This window comes from Fonsecaea pedrosoi (genome assembly GCF_000835455.1).
Source record: "Fonsecaea pedrosoi CBS 271.37 unplaced genomic scaffold supercont1.7, whole genome shotgun sequence".
Taxonomy (NCBI): Eukaryota; Fungi; Ascomycota; class Eurotiomycetes; order Chaetothyriales; family Herpotrichiellaceae; genus Fonsecaea; species Fonsecaea pedrosoi.
This window is the reverse complement of record NW_013550609.1, coordinates 3,144,781-3,159,559: the sequence shown is the minus strand read 5'-3', so window position 1 is coordinate 3,159,559 and position 14,779 is coordinate 3,144,781. Positions and strand designations below refer to the sequence as shown.

The window sequence follows — 14,779 nt, the reverse complement described above, 5'->3', positions numbered from 1 at the left end:
TTCGACAAGGGGAGAAGAAACAGAAGAGTTTGTTTTTTTTTCCCTTTCTTCCTCTTTCTACAGACCATTATCTTTTTAATGCCAATTTCCATTCCGGGGAATTCCTTGCGTTGTTGTTTGAAAAGGGCGGAGAATTGTGGGGGTTTGGCGAGTCCGGAACCCCTTGGGCTGCAATTCCGTAGTACCGGGTGTAGCAGGTGCTGGTTATAAGATTGGCCCAACCAGGTCGTGGAGGGGGGTTAACCAACAAGAACGAGAAGATTCGAAAAAGAAATGGCCACTTCCGATCCGTGGACCGCAGTTGTGACTGGGGGCGCGTCGGGCATAGGCGCAGCCACTTCCAAGAAACTCGCCAGTCGGGGCATCAATGTCCTGATTGCCGATATCCAGGACGACCTGGGGGAGAAGTTGACCGAAGAGATCAAAGCCACGTTCAAGGTCGACGCCCTGTTTCTCCATGTGGACGTGTCCAAGGAAGAGGATGTGGTGGCAATGGTCAAGGCCGTCGCCGACAGATGGGGTCGGCTCGATTACGCTGCCAACATTGCCGGCTTTTGTCGGGGGGACAGGGACGATGAGGTCGGTGTCTCGACCCAGGATGTGGACAGGTATGTTTGCATACATGGCCTCCTTCAAGTGGCGGCTCGATCACAATCATGCCTGAGCCCGCAGCCCTGAGGTCTTGAGCCCTGTTAACGCGCCCCCAAACAGCCATTTTGCAGTCAACCAACGTGGAGTATGGCTATGTCAGAAGTTCGAGGCGGCTCAAATGTTGAAACAGTCCCCGAGAGCGGTTGAGATATTCCCAGCACCCTCTCTACCCATCAAGCCTCAGCGAGGGGCGATTGTCAACATCGGTTCCACCACGGCCGTGACGGGCATGGGCTTTGCTGCGTATGCGCCGACAAAGGCAGCGGTCCTGGAGATCACGAGGAACGGGGCCTTCTTCTACGGCCCACAAGGCATTCGGTGCAATGCTGTCTGCCCGGGAGCAACAGTCACGCCGTTGGCGCTGAGCAACATGCACGAGAGCGTCAAGAGCGACCCCGACTATAAGCACGATGAAAACAGATACACCGAGCCCATCGCGCTCAAGGTCATGGCGTGTCCTGAAGAGCAGGCCTCGGTCATCAGCTTGTTGCTCAGCCCAGAGAGTAGCCACATCACGGGCCAGACCATCATGGTTGACGGTGGTTTCAGCCATATACACTTGTAGTCATCCTCCCAGCCACTAAGGCAGGCAGTGAATGAATCAATGGTCTAGCCTCTAGCTACAGGATCAAGAGCTCACTCTGTAATCGGTAGTCCGGAACTACATTGGGAACAGAAAGGAACGAGTCCCCCTTTTCTGAATAATACATGGCCACATGGCTTACGGTATGGATTGCCCACGTGTACGAGATAATGTGCATCCGAACCGAAGCGACAACGTGCCAGGGACATCCCTCATCGTGCTCTCCCATTGGCGAATCCAACTCCGCTTTTGTTTCTAACACCCCATGGGTCAGTCGACAGTTCCCCACGGGACAACCTGGTAAAGCTCGATCGGTTTGCAATTCCGGACAGTATATCACAATTCCGGGAAGGTCAAATATAAATCGACAACCCCAAGCTCGTGACCATTGAAAGTCGAGGGGAAAACCAACTGCTAAAACTCCCTTTCAGATTTGTGAAGCTGAAACCCTCCACTAAGTCCTGAACTATATCCTTTCAGCTTCTGGTCATGGCTGACGCTGACCAAACCCATCACCACAAGGTTGAGGGCTTGTTGCGTTCTGCCCCGAGTGACGAACAGCTCCGGGAGCATGAGATTACAGACCCCAACCAAGAGGTCTCGCGGCTGTCGATCCGGGTCTTGCTGTCCATTTCATCCATCAGCTTCATCTTCTCGACCTCTCTCGGGACATTCTTGTGCCTTGTCCCCGTGCTGGGTAATATCAATGAAGACCTCGGCCCGGACCCGTCCTTCACCTGGATCGCGTCGTCGTGGACCGTTGCAACCGGCGTGGGACTGATTTGTGCCGGGTCGCTGTCAGACATATTCGGGCGCCGTTGGTTTACGATCGGAACCGGGGTTCTCGGGGTGGTCGCGTCCATCCTGGGACTGACCTCGCATTCCATCGGGCAAAGTAAGTCATCTCATCGCGTTTCGAGAACGGAAAGACCAAAATCTTAAAACCCATCCCTAGTGATTGCGACCATGACGTTGTTTGGCTTGAATCAAGCTGGAGCAGTGAATGGCTTCGCCAGTGTTTCCGAGCTGGTCCCAACCAAATACCGTGGCCCGGTGGTTGGCATCATGAACTTGACCGCTCTTCCGTTCGATCTCTGTGGCTCACTGATCGCCCGTTCGATGATCTTGAACACGGGACCGGGTTGGAAATCGGTCTTCTGGATGGCTCTGGCGGCCAACATTGCTGGAACGGTCGCTTGCGCCGTCACATACTTTCCCGCGAAGCCGTTGGCTGCCTCTGCCAGCAAAGGGTCCATGATCCGGGACTTTGACTATGTTGGACTCGGTGGAATCATTGTAAGTCTTGAACCAACACGTTTGTGCGGTAGTAATACCGAGTCTGACGAGAATTACAGGTCGGTCCGACGCTTGTCCTGTTGGGAGTCATCTGGGTCCCGCAGTACGGAGCCACAAGTGCACATTTCCTGGCACCGTTTCTCATCGGCGTCGTGACTCTGGTCGCTCTGGGTTTCTACGAAGCCTACATTCCCAAGGCCCCCTTACTGCATCCCTTCCTGTTCAAACGCGTTCGCACCTTCACCATGATCTTGGTGGTGTCGTTTGTCGGCGGCATGATGTTTTACGCTCTCCAAGCCAATTGGCCGACCTTCCTGACCATCATGTACACTGGAGACGACTTGCTCAAGGCTGGAGTATACCAGACCATCATGGGAGCTTCCACACTCGCTGCAGGGGCGGGATCGGCTGTACTCCTTCCCTGGATCGGACCAAAGCTCGGCACGACCGCCCTCCTCTCCATTGGGGTTGTCTTCGAAGTCATTTTCATTCCCTTGATGAGCATTGCCGGACCGCATAACAAGGCTGCTGCACTGACATTTTCGTTTTTCGCTGGAGTTGGTAAGAACACGATCTTGGAACGCGGGATGTTGTCACACAATACTAACACGAACAAAAGGCATTGGGATAACTACCACGTTGCCGATCGTTTTCATCTCGCTATGTACACCGGATGAGTGGATCGGATTCGCAACAGCATCGATGGGCTTGTCCAGATACATTGGAGGCTCGGCAGGCACTGCCATTTACACCACTGTGCTTACAAGTAAAGCATCGGGTTATATCCCCCAAATGGTGACAGCAGCAGCTACACAGGCCGGGCTTCCCCTCGACTCCGTTCCGCTGCTACTGGGCCTCCTCACTGGAGCCATGCCCGGGCAAACCCTCGCTTCAATCCCTGGGATCACGACGGAGATATTCCAATTGGCGTATTCAGCCTTCCAGGATGCCTACCAGCATGCCTTCCGCTATGTTTTCTATACCAGTATACCTTTTGGTATCGTGGCACTCCTCGCCGCTCTGGCAACCAAGGATGTGAGTTTTATCCCCGATGATCTATTGACCTCAGAGTGTATACACATGTCCTGACAATGATTGACAGCTGTCCTCTCACTTGACAATGAAAGTTGCCCAACGACTCGTCACCGACGTCAAGGCCGAGGACGCAACGGTGACGAAAGATGCTGAGCATGGCCCGAGTGACCACGAGGTCGAAATGGTCGAGTCTACGACTCCGAAAGCTTAGATTTCCTTCCCTTTGGAGAAATCAAATGAAGTTTGAGAGGGTTGGATTTTGTAAAAAAGAAAGGAGAAGCCCCAGGATTGGCTTTCTTCCGACCCCAATAATTCGGCATTACTCTTTTGTCCTAGTAACCCGCAATGTTACATACGCACTGAGATCTTTCAGATCAAAAAGGAGAGAATCTCTTCCCGCTTGTATGGTATCGAGTTCGAACTGTAAATTACCCAGAGATGCTCGAGCGGACTCCACCTCTTCACTCACTGTATTGGAGTAATTCAGCTCGACACACGACGTAGAGTCCAAAGTCTGAGTAACTGGAGGATCTCTTCAATGAACGAAATCCCGAGGCTCATGAACCCCAGATCCAAGTTCTACTTTGAAGCCCCATACACTTCCAAGCTATCCACCGAGTCTCTTCAGAAAAAGTACATCGAAGCTACAACTCAGGAGCTCGATGACATTTCCCCAGGGATCCTGGACAAAGAATGCCTGTTCCCCCTCGGCCGGCTCGACGAGGACGCCGACATTCTTCCCGCCGCTCTCGATCGCCCTCCGTGCCGTTTCCTCCACATTCGCCACGGTGAAGCAGAAATGAAAGACGCCCCCTTTCGTGTATGTGTCGGGACACCAGTCGACGCGCCGCTCGGGTCCGTTGTACTTGGGCCGGACGAATTCGAACATCTCCAACCCCACGCCGTTGGCGGATGTTAGGATCGCGAGTTTGACTTGTTCGAATTCTTCCCCGTAGACTTTTTTTTTTTTCATTTAAATTTCGTAGTGAGTCAAAATACGATTCGAAGTACAGCAGAGTCCTCTACCTAACTCGAAAGAAAAAAAAAGGGCCCCCGGGAGGGGGGGGGGTTGGGTGAACCTGAAGTTACTTACTAGACGAGATGATCGGGCCTGTCGGACTGTTCTTGTTCACTTCCATCACGCTGCCAATCATGGTGAATCCAAACACGCTCGTGTACCAATCGACTGCCGCGCCAATGTCCGGTACAGACAAGGCGAGATGGTTGACGTTGAGGGTCGGCTTTGTTGGCATTTTGGCCTCGCGGGTTCTGGTGAGTTTGTTGGTTCAAGGGCTTGAGTTGGTAGAGAGAGCTGGCTGAAGAGCCTTTTTTTTCATGCCTTTTATGTGATACGCGGTATACCTTTCCTCGTACCGATTACATATACATTATTGCTCATTGCCCATTGCCCATCTACGCAATTACATGACGACTCGTCAAACTCGATTCTCGCCAAGACACGTCGAACAGAGCCTTGAAGTCTAGTCGTGGGCGCGGGTATATATGCTCGCAAGCCCCGAAAATCGGTATGACAGCGTCCCCGACGGGAGCCCTCTCGCGCTGAAACTAATTCTCCAATGGACCTCCAGAGAGTGCCTGGGGATACCGCACCGTCCTGACATGGCCATAAGCACGATTTTGAGGGACATCGTTGTAGCTCAGATGACCTGAAACATCCTCTGGCTGTGCTTGGTTGTCAAGCATGAGGACATTATAGGGAAACCCTCGGTCAAAGGCGGCGACACTCTCGATCTTTTCCATGTCGTGCCGGCTGAGGCTCACGGACAAGGCCTCGATGTTTTGCTTGAGTTGTTCGGGCGTCCGCGCACCCACCACGGGGAAGACGTAGGGGGTCTTGTGCATGACATACGCCAGAGCAATGTCGGTGAGGCGCGCTTGTTTGCGCTGTGCGATCGCCTCAAGAGCCTCCGACACTCGGAGTTCGGCCTCTGATCCAGGATAGAGCCGGCCCCGGACAGATCCCGCCTCTCTCTCCTCCTTGGTCTTGAATTTTCCTCCCTCCATGACACCCCACGGGCCGATCGCCATGCCTTCGGCTCTGCACATCGGGATTATCTCTCGCTCGAGGTCTCGGCAAGCTGCCGACCACCGTCCTTGGTAGATGACAAAGGGCCTCAGGTTATGGCACCTTACGTACTCGTTTGCCCTTGCCACGATCCTAGATCTTCCGTCAGCGGGCTGCGCGGCTGGCAGAGTATTTCACCCGACCGCGTCACCAAAGATAATATACTGACCAGGCCGGCGTGGCAGATATTCCCAAGTACAGGACTTTGCCCTGGGCCACGACGTCGTTGAGAGCGTGCATAATCTCGGGGATGCTGGCCGCATAGTCCCACCAATGCACGTAGAGGATGTCGACAAAGTCGGTCTGGAGTTTTCGCAGTGACGCATCCAACGAATGGCGGAGATTCTTGGCGTTGAGTCCCCCGAAATTGGTCTGGATCACGTCCCCCTTGAGGTATTTCTTCCAACCGGTGCCGTACTTGGTGGAGATGACCATCTCGTCTCGATTGCCCCGGGCAGCCATCCATTCTCCAATGAAGGCCTCCGACTCACCGTCCTGGTAGTCGCTGGCCGTGTCGATAAAATTTCCCCCACTGCGTCACGCAGTAGGTGAGCGTCATGAAAGGGCCACGGCCATTTTGGTAGAAAACATACCGCTCGTAAAAACAGTCGAGGATTTCAAATGCTACTGTCTTGTCGACCGCACCCATAAAGTACTTTGGGGAATTTATCAGCTTCGCTCTATCTCGACCGAGGTTGCAGTTTTCCATATACTTTCCAGGCCTCGCCAAGGTTCATTGCGCCTGTGGAGGGATCTCAGAACACCCGTCTTCTCTACTTGTTGGATTGAGCTCGCACCTAGACATAAAGGGCTGACTTTGAGACTGGCAGCAGGTGCCAACTGTCGGTGGTATCCCAGCAAGCTATGTGGCTGAGGCTGGTCGAACATCCTCTTGGCCGCTTCTGGATTGTCTCGAGACATCTTTGCTGCAATACTTGGGAGAGGGTAATGATTCTAGTACTTTGCTTGCCTTGAACTCATGAGTTTGACGGTGTAAATTACGTCTTTTTTAAGAGTTATTCTGGGGGTGGGTTTTGCGGGGGATATCGTGACCAACGACTCGTATCTTGGACACGTTTGTTCTTGAGCATCATTAAAGGTCCCCGAATGGCTACGAGGAGGAGCGTCGGCAACTATAGGCCAGGACCAGCACGAGCCTCACTCCAAATGCGACTCCGACTCGATGGGTTCTTCGAGAGGGGAGTCGAGTCGTGATTCCACTCCTCCATTGAAGTAGCCTAGCCAGAAGTAGGCTGGGACCCACGACGTCGGCTAAGCTACTAATAGATTAGGCTCACACGTGGCTCAGAAGAATCCACCACCCACGTGATCGTGTAGCTCCCTCGTCTAATCTTCTGGGTATAGTGGCCAAGAGAGGGGCCACCTTCCACATAAAGCTAGGCACTTGGGAGGTACACGAGCTGGCCAAAGCTGGAGACTGTGGGGTCAACGATGTCGCGAAGAACGACACCTTTTTGCACCTGCCAATCTAGATGTTACAGTACAGGCTTTATGTGGCCTAAAGAGAAACTGAAAAATTCAGATGATGCTAGGTTCAAGAAAGAATGACTTGCTCACAGCCCGCACAGTCACTGCTCAGCATCATATTCTGGCTCTCGTCACAACTAAACCAGAATCGCCACGCACATCATGGTATCTGATGCAGGAGTTCCCGACGTGGGGGACGTCGAAACCCGCCTCTTCATCAATAACGAGTTTGTCGAGGCAAAGGATGGCAAAACCTTCCCCGTCATCAACCCAGCGACCGAGGAGATCTTTCAACATGTCTCCGAGGCGTCGGCGGCCGACGTGGACCTCGCCGTGAGTGCAGCTGAGGCGGCATTCCCAGCATGGTCGGCACTGGGCGGCTTTCAACGCGCGGCGTACTTCTACAAGCTCGCGGACCTGGTGGAACAGAGCAATTCCAAACTCGCTCTCATCGAAGCATCGAGCATGGGCCGACCAGTGGGGACTTATAGTAAGTAAGCCCTCTTCTGCTGCGTTGCCGCTCGCCTGTCTAGTGCTGACATGGGAATAAAGCCGAGGGTCTTGCCTCAGCGAGGTTCTTGAGATACATGGCTGGCAAAGCCACGGATGTTCAGGGGACGTCGTCGACCCAGACCCCTGGATTTCTGAACCTAACTCTCAGAGAACCGTATGGCGTTTGCGCCGCGATCACCCCGTGGAACGCTCCAGTGACGATGCTGATGTTCAAAATGGCACCTGCACTAATTGCCGGCAATACCTTGGTGGTCAAGTCATCCGAAAAGGCGCCACTCACGAGCCTCTACGTCGCCAGTCTTGCACGGGCTGCAGGGTTCCCTCCCGGAGTTCTCAACGTTCTGAGTGGCTTTGGCACACCTTGTGGAGCCGCATTGGCGTCGCACATGAAGATCCGCAAAATCTCCTTTACGGGCTCCGTCCGAACGGGCAAGGCGATCAAGGAAGCGGCCGCCAAATCCAATCTCAAAATGGTCACCCTAGAACTGGGAGGGAAGAGCCCCCTGGTCATTTTTGAGGACGCTGATTTGGACAAAGCCGCCGAAGCGGCCGCCAAGTCGATTCTCCTCAACTCGGGACAGGCCTGTATAGCCAGCACTCGTGTCTACGTTGCAAAGACAGCAATGGAAGCTTTCTGCCAGAAATTCGTTCAATCATTAAAAGACCTCGGAGCGAATCCATCCTCGGGCAACGATCCTAGAGTCCCGGGAACACGGAGGGGTCCACAAGCTACTCAGTCTCAGTTCGAGTCGATTTTGTCCTACATCAAAGAAGCTGAGCGGTCAGGGTATGGGATTATAGCCGGAGGCAAAAGGGAAGGTCAACGAGGGTTTTTCGTCGAGCCGACCATCATCTACGAGCCCGACGAACAAAGCCGGGTGATGAGAGAAGAGATATTTGGGCCGGTCGCCTGCGTCAAAGGGTTTGAAACAGAAGAAGACGTCATCAGGCGAGCTAACGATAGCGAGTTCGGCCTTTATGCGAGTGTCTATACAAAGGACATATCGCGCGCGTTGAGGGTTGGGAGGGCATTTGAGTCTGGAACCGTCGGGATCAACTGTACCAGCCCTATGATGACCCACGACATGCCTTTCGGCGGAGTGAAGCAAAGCGGAGAAGGGAGGGAGCTTGGAAAAACCGCCGTGGACGACTGGACACAGCTGAAAACAATGTACATAGCAATGTAAAGTCGAAGTGCCTGTCTAAGTAGAACGGTGCAACATTTGTCTAACTTGCGTTTCCCTCTTTTCAATCAGCTGAAAAATGCTCTCTGAGAAACTCCTCGACCGTAGTTGGTTTGAACTCAGGTAGGAGACGGTTCCAGGTTGGCGACATGTCGACACAGCCTCGAGAGGCAGCTAAAAGCCAATTGGTGGCCAATTGTCTGCTCATTTCTTCGATCTTTTCCGGCGGTATTGAGGAGTGGATGATGCGAGGGATCCACGGACTTTCCAGCTTCCCGAGCTCGACGTCCTCCCGAGGAATTGAGTATGTTTGGAACGGTTTTCCTAACGTTGTTGTCAGTACGTCTCTGTGCAGAGCAGAGCGCGCAAATAGGCTCTTTACGTACCTCGGATTTCCTCTCCCAATTTGACGAGATCTTGTATAGTGGTCCTCGAGCCCTGAATATGGCCAACCGGCGGCCAGGGCTGTTCATATTCGACGGCGAGAGCGACCACTCTGGCCAGATCCTGGACGGTGGTGAAGACAACATGTGGCTCTTCGCCCTTCAGCGCCAGAGCCTTGCAGTTTTGAATGTCGATGGGAATCGGCGAGGGGTGCAGGTGCTCCGCCGACGGCTTGGGGAAGCTCAGGTAGTTCATGAACATGCCGGGCTGGAAGAGACAGTACTCGAGCACGGTTTCCCGAGCGTTGAGGTGCTCCAGGTATTGTCGTATCTCGTCCTTGTACTTGAATAGCTCGATGCCAGAGTAGTTGCCCCTGTAGACGCCTTCTTAGCCAAAGAATGCTCTGTGTACACGATACATTCTCAGGGAGGGGATCTTTACCAGACCCATTCACTTGGCGCAAATCTCTTGACCTTGGCCAACACGCATGCGTTGATAAGAGCCTTTTGCACCCGGTTCTCATAGTCCAGCACAAAGCTCAAGACAACGTCGACGCCTTTCAGGTTGAGCACTAATTCGTCCGTGTCGAGGTAGTCCACCTCTACGACCCTATAGTTGGGGCCATTGCCTTGGTCAGCATCATCATTCTCGGATGCCTGGCCAGCTGCTTTGTGAGCCGATTTCCTCGTGAAGACGGTGACCCTGGCGTTTCCTCTCTCCAGCAGAGCGTCTGATATTTCCTTTCCCACACCTGAATATATCTGTCAGTAGGACACATATGTGAGCAAGAGCTTCAGAAATTGACAGGGACGACTTGCCTCCCCGTCCCCCTGCGAGCACAACATTGAGCATTTTCAATTGTTCTAGATTTTGTCGGGTTGATCGGAGTGATTGAGAACTTGAAGCTCCTCCAGTCGCTTTTGAACAGGTGTATAAATTCCAAGATGCACCACAGCCTCCCCTATGTCGTAGGTAACGACTGGTCTGGAACTCGTGCTTGTGGACCAAGAAATTATTGATTTCAGTTTTACCAGCTCTCTATTTAAATTCGTATTCGTGCTAGTAAATCTACAGAAGGCTATGCCAGAGACTCTATAAGGCTCGAATCAGGAACAAAAAAAAAAAAGGAAATCTTCGTTCTCGGAAGCCTCTACAAGTTTACCATCAAGAAAATATAAAATTATTCGACGAGTAAAAGTCTTTTAGGTTTCTCGATTCCATCAAAATCTCGCGATGGCAACAATTCATGCTCCAGAAACATCATTCCAAGGAACAGAGACGTTCTCTCTCCACTTCCACATAATCTCGGCGGTCATATCGGGCATAGACTTGCCAGAGAACCACATCAGCTCTGGCTTTGGACTCTTGTCCGGAAATTTGATGTCGTAATGCGTCAGGGTATAAATCAGGAGCACCTTGATCTCGTTGACGGCGAAAAATCGACCTGGGCACGCGTGTCTCCCGTGACTGTGTCGCAAAATGTCAGCTAAAAACTAAGTTCTTTACACAAGGTGTCCAATTATATGTCATACCCGAAATAGGTAAATTGAGGTGTCGTTTGGACCATCGAGTGTAGCGTCTCCTGGCCTTTCTCGAGCCGCCTCTTCTGGAATCTCCACGGATCAAATTCCAGGGCGTCAGGACCCCAGATTTCCGTGTCGAAGTTGGCCGCTGACGACGGAGTAATCATGTATGTTCCTTTGGGGACGACGGTGCCGTCGCTGAGTGTATAGTCCTTCATTGCGATTCGGTCCATCGTGCCTGTATTGGAGATTAGTTCCGATACTACCATCACCCCTGGAGTTACACCGGCAATCGTACCTGCTTGGAAGGGATGAAACCTCGCACTCTCCTTGATGAAGCTGTCCAGTTTCATTGCTTTGGTCAGACCCTGCTTCTTCCACACACCATCCTCGGAGGCGAACACGTTGTTGATCTCTTCACGGAGTTCGTCGTGAATCTCGGGATGCTGGGCGAGGTCGTAGAGTGCATTGAGGTAGGTGACACTGCTGGTATGCACCGCCGCGGTGAGGATGTGAACGAGTCTCATCATGATATCGTTGAGGTCGTGCAGCCTTTCCGGAGGGGTAATGTCGAGAACCCACTGGACTGTTCGAATCGTCAACACACTGGTCCGCCCTCGACATTCAGGTGGCATAATAGAAAACTCACCAGTATCGGCTGGCTTTGTCCTTTCAAACTCTTCATACGTGCCTTCTCTTTTTGCCTTCTCCATTGCTGCGATACGAGACCGCAGCAGAGGATAGAGATGTTTCCTCGCCTGCGTCTGTTGCGAGTACATGCCCGTCTTGAGGTATAACGCCAGGCGTTTCGTCCATGGCGGATAATGGCGGATCATGTTGGCACCAGCAAAGAACGTGTCGCTGTATTCGATGGCGAGTTTCAAAAACTCCTTGTTCCTGGCGAGATCTGCGCCGAACAAAAGGCGGTTTGCAGTTCGAGTCACGATGTTGAAAGAGACGGGGAACATGACCATTGATTTCCATTCTGTTCAAAAGGTTTAAGCCTGTATCCTATTCGGTGGCACAGAATATGGAGAACGAAATACCCTTTGGTTCCCCTATCAAGTCGTGGAATGCCCCGAAACATTCGTCGACAATGGCAGGAAGCCCAGGCCCTGTGTCACTTGGGGTTAGTCCATCTTGAAGAGATGAGTCGGAGCAACGTACCCAGGCTCTGAGTCAATTGTTTGCTGACGACGTTGAAGTGATATTGATCGTATTCCAAGTTCTTGTGCATGGTATAACGCGTTTGCACCAGTTCGTTGTTGGCTGGCAAGTTCCACAGCTCCGTGTCTTTGGCTGAGCGAACCTCTTCGATGTATCTCGGATGGTACACAAACTGAAATCCCTCGGGGGTTCTCATGAGCCAATTCTGGCCTTTCTTGGTGTACTGAAAGTGATGCCGTAGATCAGCTTTGCCCCATGCTCGCTGTCGAGGTCGTTCTGAATCTCACCTTCTCGTAACCCAGGCAGATGACCTCGTGTCCGTTCTTGACATAAAGCCGCGCATCTTCTAGTTCGCCCGCCTTCCCAGGTAGATTTGATATTCGCAGCCATGGAGCGTCGGGTACGCGTTGTGCAGAACGACGGAGAATACGAGATAGACTGTATATGATGATGGCAATGATGAAGCCAAATAGATAGAGCGGCACTTGACGCGAGAGCGCTATGGTTTGCGAGAATGCAGACATGACGGCCATTGTTTGAGAATGAGAAACCCCGCTTTGACGACACTTGGATTGAACAGAAGCAGGTCAGCCTCAGACCCCTTCTCCCATTAATACTGGCCATAGACATGAAGTGACGCCGTTCAATAGTTGGCGACCGTCAAAACAAACGACTCGATTGAAACGACATGCCTATCCCGTGGGGGACGATGGCATACGACCGGGGAAAATGGGGGACTCCCATCGAAACGACACGGTGTGACCCGTTCAGAATGTCAGACCACGTCTATTGTGCCATGGGGTCTGCTCGTGGAACGACAGAAACACAAAGTTTCCAAATGCACTTCATGGCTGGTGTATTGAAGTAGCGTATGACTTTTATGCTTTGGAGCTGTCTAGATGAATGTGTATCTCAACTGTTTGGAGATACAATTACATATCCTATCATCTCGCTCTGAAGTGGCATGTAACATTTCTATGCTATCCTGGGTTGTATAGTCTGAATATCATTTATGCCTTGACGATTTCAAATCCTTTCCAACCATCGAGGGTCTCCCGACATTGTGGTTCGTACTGAGCAATGCCATTCGTGTAGGTGAGCATTTGGATCTTTTTCCCAGGGACTAGGTGAAAAAAAAAAACGTTAGAACTGGCGTCAAAGGGATGGACGAGAAAGTCCCAAAACTTACTGTTGCCACCTGTCCACCAGGAATTCGTCAAGGGGAACAATGTCTTCATGCTCATGTCGTGAATCATTTGTCCCCACGCATCCTGTGCTTCCTGCGTCGGCTCTATCGTTTCGATACCTTCCTTCTCCAGCTTGTCAATGGCATCGACCACCCAGTCCACCTGGCATTCCAGGATTGTCGGCCCATTGGAAAGCGCAGTCGGGGCTGCAAGCATTCGAGGATCAGGACAGAGTACCGGAGTTGAGGAGGAACGGAGTGCAACACTTACCCTGTGGACTGTAGACCATAAAGCAGTTGGGGAAACCACGGACCATCATGCCTAGATACGTATTGATTCCATCCTTGGACCATATGTTTTTAATGTCCACCCCGTGTTTGTCACACAAGCCCATGTTTGAAACCCTAGGATCCAGTCAGCTGAAAGAAGAGCATGTCTCACGCACACAACAAGAGAACTTACGAGCCAGTGAAGCTCTCAAAGCCCGTGGCCAGGATGACGATGTCAAAATCTTTCTCGGTGCCATCGGCAAAAGCGATTCCTGTAGGAGTAAACGTTTTGATAGGATTGGTGTTTAGATCCACAATGTCGACATGGTCCTGATCCAGCATTTCGTAATAGTCGATCTCCAAGGGGCATCGCTTGGTCAGAATGGGGTAGGGAGGCTCCAGAGGGGCCATCAAGTCTCTCTTTACGGGGTTCGACATGCGAGCCCGTGTTTTTTTGGCCCAGAAGTCGTACGCAATGCGATTTGCTTTCTGGTCGAAATATATCTCTTTGTAATTGGAAGCTCCAAAGGAAAAGGATCCACACTTCCAGAGCTCTTCGTAGTATTGCTCTCGTTCGGCGTCCGAGACATCGAAGATTGAGGCATCGGGAGGCCCCCTGGGTAAGCCGCCCGCAGATTTCCGGCCGGCCTTGAAGAGCACGTCGTAGTAAGGCTTCATGCCGTCCTGTTCCGCCTCGCTGATAGGGCGGTTCCGGATGGGCAGGCACAGGCTGGGACGCCGCATCAACATCGACAGGTGGCTTGCTTTCTTGGTCAACTCTTGCACAATCTGGATACTCGTCGCCCCGGCACCGACCACGACCACCCTCTTCCCAGTCACGTCTAGGTCCTCTGGCCAAAATCCGGAATGGTGCACTTCTCCCTCGTATTGGTCGAAACCTGGAAACTCGGGATAGTGTCGGCGATGAAGGAGCCCTGTACAGAGGAAGAGGTATTTGCACACAGTCGTGTGGCCGGCCTCGGTTTTGACTGTCCACCGATGCTCCTTGTCGTCCCAGGTACAAGAGTTCACCCTCGCGTTGAACACCACGTCCTTGCGGATATCCAGTACCTTGTCGACGTGGGCGAAATAGTTGCGGATCTCAGTGTGGCTGGGAAAGCGTTCGGTGAAATTCCAATCCTTCCAGACTTCGGGAAGACTGAGTTGGTAGTATGGCCATTCCGAGTCAACACGGGCTCCTGGGTAGCGATTCCAGTACCACACGCCGCCAAAGTCGCCTCCCATTTCGAATGCCTTGACCTTGTAGCCCAGTTTGCGCAGCCGATGAAGTCCGTACATGCCACTGAAACCGGCACCCACGATCACGACGTCGCAATGCTGGACTTCGCCATTTACGACCCCATTGGACTCCGAGTGGACTCCATTCGTTTCGCCGTTCGCCATGTTTTGTTC

General features: G+C 52.4%; 8 protein-coding genes across 8 annotated transcripts; 3 read left to right on the top strand and 5 right to left on the bottom strand.

Annotated features, from left to right (window-relative positions):
* Positions 1–273: 273 nt before the first annotated feature.
* Z517_11198 (uncharacterized protein) lies at positions 274–1,216 on the top strand (the record flags this gene model as incomplete). The annotated part of the gene is made up of 2 exons (XM_013424806.1): positions 274–608; positions 712–1,216. 2 exons carry the CDS (start codon positions 274–276, stop codon positions 1,214–1,216), a joined length of 840 nt encoding a protein of 279 aa, XP_013280260.1.
* A 507-nt stretch (positions 1,217–1,723) lies between these two features.
* Z517_11197 (uncharacterized protein) lies at positions 1,724–3,776 on the top strand (the record flags this gene model as incomplete). The annotated part of the gene is made up of 5 exons (XM_013424805.1): positions 1,724–2,129; positions 2,190–2,530; positions 2,590–3,091; positions 3,150–3,565; positions 3,633–3,776. The coding sequence occupies 5 exons, from the start codon at positions 1,724–1,726 to the stop codon at positions 3,774–3,776; spliced, it is 1,809 nt and encodes a 602-aa protein (XP_013280259.1).
* A 396-nt stretch (positions 3,777–4,172) lies between these two features.
* On the bottom strand, positions 4,173–4,818 carry Z517_11196 (uncharacterized protein; the record flags this gene model as incomplete). The annotated part of the gene is made up of 2 exons (XM_013424804.1): positions 4,173–4,522; positions 4,659–4,818. 2 exons carry the CDS (start codon positions 4,816–4,818, stop codon positions 4,173–4,175), a joined length of 510 nt encoding a protein of 169 aa, XP_013280258.1.
* A 313-nt stretch (positions 4,819–5,131) lies between these two features.
* Positions 5,132–6,300, bottom strand: Z517_11195 (uncharacterized protein; the record flags this gene model as incomplete). The annotated part of the gene is made up of 3 exons (XM_013424803.1): positions 5,132–5,744; positions 5,821–6,183; positions 6,245–6,300. 3 exons carry the CDS (start codon positions 6,298–6,300, stop codon positions 5,132–5,134), a joined length of 1,032 nt encoding a protein of 343 aa, XP_013280257.1.
* A 1,001-nt stretch (positions 6,301–7,301) lies between these two features.
* On the top strand, positions 7,302–8,839 carry Z517_11194 (uncharacterized protein; the record flags this gene model as incomplete). Its single annotated transcript, XM_013424802.1, has 2 exons — positions 7,302–7,629; positions 7,692–8,839. The coding sequence occupies 2 exons, from the start codon at positions 7,302–7,304 to the stop codon at positions 8,837–8,839; spliced, it is 1,476 nt and encodes a 491-aa protein (XP_013280256.1).
* Positions 8,840–8,900: 61 nt separating this feature from the next.
* Positions 8,901–10,072, bottom strand: Z517_11193 (uncharacterized protein; the record flags this gene model as incomplete). Its single annotated transcript, XM_013424801.1, has 4 exons — positions 8,901–9,160; positions 9,223–9,593; positions 9,662–9,971; positions 9,997–10,072. 4 exons carry the CDS (start codon positions 10,070–10,072, stop codon positions 8,901–8,903), a joined length of 1,017 nt encoding a protein of 338 aa, XP_013280255.1.
* Positions 10,073–10,464: 392 nt separating this feature from the next.
* Z517_11192 (uncharacterized protein) lies at positions 10,465–12,434 on the bottom strand (the record flags this gene model as incomplete). Its single annotated transcript, XM_013424800.1, has 7 exons — positions 10,465–10,687; positions 10,753–10,981; positions 11,042–11,329; positions 11,393–11,728; positions 11,790–11,858; positions 11,911–12,133; positions 12,198–12,434. 7 exons carry the CDS (start codon positions 12,432–12,434, stop codon positions 10,465–10,467), a joined length of 1,605 nt encoding a protein of 534 aa, XP_013280254.1.
* Positions 12,435–12,920: 486 nt separating this feature from the next.
* On the bottom strand, positions 12,921–14,770 carry Z517_11191 (uncharacterized protein; the record flags this gene model as incomplete). The annotated part of the gene is made up of 4 exons (XM_013424799.1): positions 12,921–13,033; positions 13,100–13,303; positions 13,368–13,501; positions 13,560–14,770. 4 exons carry the CDS (start codon positions 14,768–14,770, stop codon positions 12,921–12,923), a joined length of 1,662 nt encoding a protein of 553 aa, XP_013280253.1.
* Between the last annotated feature and the right edge of the window lie 9 nt (positions 14,771–14,779).